The following is a 7,912-nucleotide window of genomic DNA, read 5'->3' on the forward strand; positions in this document are numbered from 1 at the left end:
TACTGTAATTCATTAACCGACTAGACTCAAGCTCATTCATCTATTTTCTTTAAAAATTTGCATTGTTGTTTACTGAGCAGAAAAGGATATTTGGATTATATGACTTATGAATTCTATTTAGAAAAATCATAAGATATAGGTCATTCCTAGATTTTAGATGACAGAAAATTGAAATTGTGAAAGGTTAGAAAACTATGCTGTTAATTGTGAATTATGGACAAATTCTCATTTAGAGATTAGAGATTTAAGGACAATAAAGGATTTATTCCTAGTTATTAAAAAACAAAGATAAAAACCCACCCTATTTTATTTACACTGGAAATTTCACAATGATTTATGGGAGATAATATATTGATAGTAGTTGATAATTGATTTGGAGTCAGCCAAATGATTAAAACTGTGAGAATGTAACCATTTCTAAATAGGCCAATAAAAAAATATGAACCATATTGACCTCAAAAATAAATGTGCCCAGCAGCTGATTTATGGAAGTTGAAATTAACTGAGTTAATAGAGTACATTGCATAAAACTAGATAACAGATAAATATGAACTTTCCTTTATGTTGTAGTATTACAAATGCGGTGAGTTTTACATATGCATAACAGAATAGGCTAGCAAGATTTCATTGCCTTTGTGCAGTACCAAATGCTAATTCAAGAATATTTTACTCAAGCCTATTTACTCATGACTATTTGATTAGTCACTATTGCAATTTTTAAACTAATTTCTCTTTTAATCTAATGACCTCAGCCTTAATTAAACATTTCTTTTCGAAGATGCTTTACATAGACAAGTTAATTGTTCTGCTTTTCAAAATTATTTGTCCAACATACAGTGCTATCTCTTCTTCTGTATTCCTCAGTGTACCACTTTAATATATCATAAAGTAATTTACATTGATATTTTCAAGATGAAAGAACAGAATAATTTCTTTCATGCAGATATTATTTGTTGTGTGCTTTCTTGATTAAAGGAGATTATTCTGGACGGATACAGGGATTAATCCACGAATTGAAAGTTCTTTCCTCCAAGGCCTTGGCCGACTGGTTATAGCCAGCTCTGATCTAATCTGGCCCAATGGAATAACGATTGACTTCTTAACTGACAAGTTGTATTGGTGCGATGCCAAGCAGTCTGTGATTGAAATGGCCAATCTGGATGGTTCAAAACGCCGAACACTTACCCAGAACGATGTAGGTGAGGCTTTGGGATGGGTGATTTCTTCATCTTGACTGAGTGTTTTATGAGTGTTAAATACAAAATATGTTTACACACACACACACATACCACTTAGCCATATGGGTGAATATGGAATAGAGACAGACTTCTCCAGGGAATCATGAGCTACAAGGCTTACCTTAACACTGGAATACTGGGTAAAAAATAGTGTTGTATAATCATTTCTCTTTCCAAGAAGTCCCAAAATCAGAATGAAAATATTAAAATTTTCTAAACTCCTTTAGAAATAAGAACTTGGTTCAGCTGTTTTCATTTCTTATGTTTTAGAAAATGTTGTTTCACAACAGTGATATTGTAGGCACTTTTAGGTATGAATGAGTATCAGTTGGTAATATGTGCAAAGATTAATATAGTTTCCTCTCCTATTATTTTCAGATTTTACATGGGGTGTCATGTGTTTTCACAAATATCTTTAAAACATTGTAGCTTATTCCAACTGTTAAAAGAAGTACAAAATGGCTATGAAATTATATAAGCAGTGGGAAATTTATTTTGACTCTGGGAATGACAAAGACAGTATTTAAACTGAGCCTTGTGGTAAATAGATGATGACAAAAGATTATAAGGCTGCAAAAATTGGTCTTTGTATGTTAGTACTGCCAGGATATGTTGACTAAACTTAAATTCTGAATTTAGTAGAGGGGCGTTGAATGTTCTTGCACATAAAATGTATATGTTATGATTGGCATCTCTGGATAGCTGCTTAGGTAAAGTATAGGAGTTCAATTGGAATTTGGAGAGAAGGAAATCTGTTAGAAGCCTATAGTGGTTGTCCAGGCAACAAATGGTGATGGCCTGAGTTTGAACACTGTCATTTAAAAATGGAATGAAAGATTATGGTATTAAAAATTATTGTGGATAAAATAAGAGGATTTTGTAATAGATTGCATATAGAAAATGAGAGCTAGGGAAGTGCTGAAGATGCTTTGGAGAGTTAGAAATTGGTTGGAAAGATGAAAAAACATGGTTTCTCTCATTTAGGAAGAAACTAACAAACTAATAATCTGTATAAGACACCTATTTTGCCTGTTCTCTTTGGCTCAAGATAAGTATAATTTAAAATTTTATGTATTTCTAAGACTCTCTAAAAGTTAAAGATATACTTCACAATAAGTGATATGCTTATATACAAGGTTAGACTTTATCATCCATTTACTTCAGGGGTATTGATTGAGACATTATAGGAATTGGAGATACAGTGGAGAGTAAAACAAATATGATATCTGTAAAGCCAAGGAATCTAGTAGAGAACACATACATTATTTTTTTAAAAAATCATTCAGGCTGGGCATGGTGGCTCACACCTGTAATCCCAGCAGTTTGGGAGCCCAAGGTGGGAGGATCACAAGAGCCCAGGAGTTCGAGTCCAGCCTGGCCAACATGGCGAAACTCTGTCTCCACTAAAAATACAAAAATTAGCTGGGCGTGGTGGTGAGCGCCTGTAATCCCTCTGCCACTCAGGAGGCTGAGATGAGAAGATCGCTTGAGCCTGGGAGGTTGAGGCTGTAGTGAGCCGTGATTGTGCAGCTTCACTCCAGCCTGGGTGACACAGTGAGACCATCTCAAAAAACAAAAAACAAAAACCAAAAAATACATAATCTAAATAAATGTAAAATTGTACCTTTGACATAAAAAGTTAGAAAGGAATTTGAAAATTCCTAACCAGAATGTGAAGGCACCATATTTTGAACAAAAAAGCATAGCAGATACTTTGTGAATTTATTGTGAATATATTGCTACTATATTACATGACTAATACAACTATTAAAGGCCATTATCAAATAATATTATATTAAATTGTGTAAGTAACATTCCCATCATTACAGTGCCATCTACTGGTATATATGTGGTGGCTTCCCAAATGCCAGTTCAGGATTTCTAACAGAGTGGATGTTATGTGCTCTTACCACAAAAACGATAACTGAGGTAATGCATATGTTAATTGGCTAGATTCAGCCATTCCACAGCGTATATATATCTTAAAACATCATGTTGTACACAATAAAAACATATAATGTTGTCTGTACATTAAAAATTTATTTTAAAAGGTTGAAGATATTCTTAATTTAAAATGCAATTGTGGCTCTTCTGTAAACAAAAAATAAGAAAGATTATGTCTAGTGTAGGGTATTTGTTTAAACACTGTAGCTATTCTAACATGTGCTTTAACATGGATTAATTCCTGAGGGCATTACGCCAAGTGAAATAAGCTAGTCACAAAAAGACATGTACTGTACAATTCCAATTATTTGAGGTATCTGGAGTGGCCAAATTCATAGGAAAAGAAAAGAGAATGGTGGTTTCCAGGGGATGTGGGAGAGGAAATGAGAAGTTGTTTAATGAACATAGAGTTTCAGTTTTGCAAGATGAAAAAATCCTGGAGATTGGCTGTACAGCAATGTGTGAATGCACTTAACACTACTGAACTTAGAAATGGTTGAGATGTTAAGTTTTCTGTTATGCTTTTTCACCTTGATAAAAAAGACTATAGTTATGTTAAACATTCCCTTGCTGTACTTCAGGCTTTAATTTGGGACAAAGGGCCAGAGACTAAAATGAATCTTAATGACCCTGATCAACAGTGATAAGTGGAGGCGCTTTGCAGCCACAAGTTATTTGAGTTTGCCACCAGTAGGGGAAGACATTCATTCGCATCTGCCAAATCCATTGCTCGTTTACAAAAAGAGTGGCCTGTGGGAATGTGAGCAGCTTTGATTAAAACATCAACTTGAGCCTCCTTATCTTTAGTCTCTAACCACCTGGGATAGTACGTTAAAACATTCCCTTGCATATTTAATACTTGCATGCCTTCTCAGGGCAGTTCCAGTGGCACAGAGAGGCAGGTTTGGTGGAGGTGGGCTCAGAAGGATGCCCACTTACTGTCAGTAGGAGGCATGAAAATGGAGGCAGTAGATAATAAATGACTCTTTCAAAAACTTGGCTAAAAAGGGAAGGAAAGAGACAAAGAGCAGCCAGAGGGGTCACAGGGATGAGGAAATGAAGATGGGAGAGAGGATATTAGTAGACAGGGAACGAAGCTAGTGGAATGAAGAGAGGGAAGATGTTAGAGAAAGGGGTGGTTGTTGATGGATCCAGGCCCTAGAGAAAGCAGGAAGAGTGACATCAGGGACACACGTCAATATTAAATAAGGAGAGAGGAGAAAGAAGGTGGGGGACGAATGCAGGCAAATGTGTTGGTGAAGATGGGAATGTGGGGAGACTCATACAATTACCTCAAATTTTGAAAAATCCTTACAACAACCTGTGAATTTGATCTACGGCGTATCACTGCTGTTCAAAAGAGTAGGAACCTAAGGCAAAGAGTGATAAGATACGTTACTCGAGTTTAGTCTATATATAGTGACAGATGTACTAAACAGGGAAAATTCCACCTTTGCCTCCTTCATGGTGCTAGGAAGACAATCAACCCACATTCTCCCACCCTGCAAATGTTGGGTGATAATGGGCCTTGCTGGGACCTCATGCCACTATGCTCCCATTCTAAGGTGATGTTCCCTCCTCATGTGGGCTCTTCTTGAGGCAGGTGTGTAAGTCGGTGGCTTGATTATAACTTGCTGAGTAGCTAAATAGTTGATTTAGTGTAGGAATGTCATGTACATTTCAAGTCTGGTCCTTTCGTAAATAGTCATTGCAAAGACAAAGAAGATGTATTGAACACATTTGAATTGTTTCCAGGTCACCCATTTGCTGTAGCCGTGTTTGAGGATTATGTGTGGTTCTCAGATTGGGCTATGCCATCAGTAATAAGAGTAAACAAGAAGACTGGCAAAGATAGAGTACGTCTCCAAGGCAGCATGCTGAAGCCCTCCTCACTGGTTGTGGTTCATCCATTGGCAAAACCAGGTACATACTGGAGATGTTACATAGTCTTTCCTTGGCTGGAATCCGCAACTATTTTAATTGTTTGATGTCACACAGTTGGGGTGGGGGTGGAGGGGATTTTGTAATTTTCACTAACTGTGTAGGTGTTAAGATTTTCTAAGATTTAGGTTTGTTTAAGACAATCTGGTAGTTTGGTAATTGGGGCTTTATCTCTCCAATTTCATTTCTTTTCTTGAACAACTTTTACTTACCTGCTACATTTCAAAGAGCCTTGGGTTAAGGCAGGCAATTTAGACAACGGCAGTGGAAGCTTCTGTCAAAACTTGGACCTTTCCGTACCCCTGAGGAGTGAGCAAATGGAAAAAGCATTTCACATTTTATAGTAGCTCTTCTTTCTGAATTGCTCTTCATCAGTTTGATGAGATGATGAGTTAGGAAATAAGAATCACATTTGACTAAAGAGCTTCTTGAACAAAAGTACTGGCTCTACTCAGTACTAATAAGGTAATAACATTCTGGACTTATCTTAGAATCCTTGGCTCCTTGGGGGAACTCTTCTGAAATAGCTGTTGATAAACCCTCTGTTTAGATACACTGCGTTTCTCTCCCTAAAAGCTGTAGCTCCCTAAAAGCAAGCTGTAGACTTGCATTAATGGCATCCTTTTCATCTTCAAACCTACCTGCAAATTTGCCTCTTTTCTCTACTAGGAGCAGATCCCTGCTTATATCAAAACGGAGGCTGTGAACATATTTGCAAAGAGAGGCTTGGAACTGCTTGGTGTTTGTGTCGTGAAGGTTTTGTGAAAGCCTCAGATGGGAAAACGTGTCTGGCTCTGGATGGTCATCAGCTGTTGGCAGGTAATATAATAAACTGTGTAGCAAATTACCTAACCTTGGCTGAGAAATACAGCTGTACATCAATCCCTATGCTTTTGCTGATTTTTGAATATTTTGGATGTTAAAAGCTCTCCTATTTTTAGGAGTGTTAAGAATTTGTTTGTTTATTTGTTCTCTTCTGCTGAGTTTTGAGTTCCTTATTATAGGCAAAATTTAATTGACCTCTAATGGTAAAAGTCTTAAGCTCCAGGCCCTCCACCTCCCCATTTATAGTGGAGTGAGTCCCAGGCTTGGAAATAAATTTCAAAGTGTTATCACCTCACAAAAATGTTCAGAGATATTTTGTTTAGAAGTTTTATGTCCTCAATTTTAGAGGTAGTAGTATATGATCTCTTATCACATGACAAGTCTTAATAAGAAAATCAAAGTCCTTTATAAAAAATAACTTTAGGGTGTCAAACAAATGTGGGAAATCCAGCCTGAGAAGATGTACTTTTTTACAAACTAGATATGACTTTGAGGAAAAGGAAGAGTAAACCAAGTGTGAGGTATAACCAGTAGTACTGATTTGTCTCCCTTGAATGTGCACCCAAACAATCTGGGCATCTGTGGATTCACCCCATGATATCTTTCCACCAGAAATATACTAAAGATAATTTACATTTTATTAAATTTTTTAAAAATTTATATTTAATCCAGTAGGCATGGTGTAAATATAAGTAAAGTGACAGACTGACGAAAAATAAACGAATCTAGCCATGGATCAGAATTGGATACTTTGGATTTTCAGAACTTTCTATTAATTGTTGCCTTAGATCAACAGTTTTCAAACCTCTTGGTTTCAGGACCCCTGTACACTCTTAAAAATTATTGAGAACCTCAAAGAGTTTTTATGTATATCTATCAATATTTGTGATATGAAAATTTACAACATGATTTGAGAAATATCTGTTGATGTTACAATAAATTTATTATCTATTAATATACATTTTATAAAAATAACTGAAGTAAGTTTATTTTTCAAAGCAAAAAATATATAGCGAGAAGAGCAACATTCTTTTACATTGATATCTTGAATGTCTGTCTTAGTAGAGGACAGCTGGATTCTCATATCTACATCTATGTTAAATCTGTTATCATGTGTTGTCTTGCTTGAAGTCTGTGAACAAAGTCTGGCCTCACGCAGACATACAGTTGGAAGAGGGCTATTATGATAGCCCTTTTAGGTGCCTTTTTTGGATATTATTCTTTTGATACTATGCTTAAACTGGACAGACAGTAGCTTCCTAAAGCTTAGTTGCAATTTGGTATCTGACATTGGCAACAATTGTTGCCAGCTGTGTTCCTCGAGGTGATAGGCTCATTTCATTCATTTTTAAGGAAAAGTGAATGTTTGCTACATACCCAAGTCTTAAAAGCACAGTTTTCCTGTGCTATTAAGCCATTTTTTTTCAAGTAAAATAACGTGCAGTGAAAAAAAGAGGCTAGTTTCAGCTCACAGTTCAAAAATTACTTATGTTTTTCCTCTAGTTAACCATCATAACTTTAGTATGCATTGAAATAATTTATATGTATTTCTTATTTTATTACATAGAGTGTTAAAAAGCTGTGTAGTCAATGGTCAAGTGTTTTAAAAATTAATAATTCTTATTGATTCACAACAATCTTCTTGTGAAACTGGATTTTATTTTTATTTTTTGAGACAGGGTCTCCCGCTGTTGCCCAGGCTGAAGTACAGTGGCATGATCATGGCTCACTGCAGCCTTGGCCCCATCCGGGCTCAAGTAGCTGGGACCCCACCTTAGCTTCCTAGTAGCTGGGACCATAGGCATGCACAACCATGCCTGGCTAATGTGTTTTTATTTTTATTTAATTTATTTAAATTATTAAATTATTATTTATTTAAATTATTAAATTATTATTTATTTAAATTATTAATTTATTTTTATATTTTGTAGAGACAAGGTCATGCTCTGTCACCTAGGCTGGTC

General features: G+C 35.9%; 1 protein-coding gene across 3 annotated transcripts in view; it reads left to right on the forward strand.

Annotated features, from left to right (window-relative positions):
• Positions 1–7,912, forward strand: part of EGF (epidermal growth factor) — a 107,823-nt gene that overhangs the window by 64,704 nt on the left and 35,207 nt on the right. For all 3 annotated transcript variants that reach the window (XM_011970570.1, XM_011970571.1, XM_011970572.1), the window contains 3 exons: positions 976–1,199; positions 4,938–5,105; positions 5,793–5,942. In XM_011970570.1, the coding sequence (XP_011825960.1) occupies positions 976–1,199; positions 4,938–5,105; positions 5,793–5,942 (542 nt within the window). The remainder of the gene's footprint in view (positions 1–975; positions 1,200–4,937; positions 5,106–5,792; positions 5,943–7,912) is intronic.

The sequence above is a fragment of the Mandrillus leucophaeus genome, unplaced genomic scaffold, assembly GCF_000951045.1.
Source record: "Mandrillus leucophaeus isolate KB7577 unplaced genomic scaffold, Mleu.le_1.0 Scaffold956, whole genome shotgun sequence".
Lineage (NCBI taxonomy): Eukaryota > Metazoa > Chordata > Mammalia > Primates > Cercopithecidae > Mandrillus > Mandrillus leucophaeus.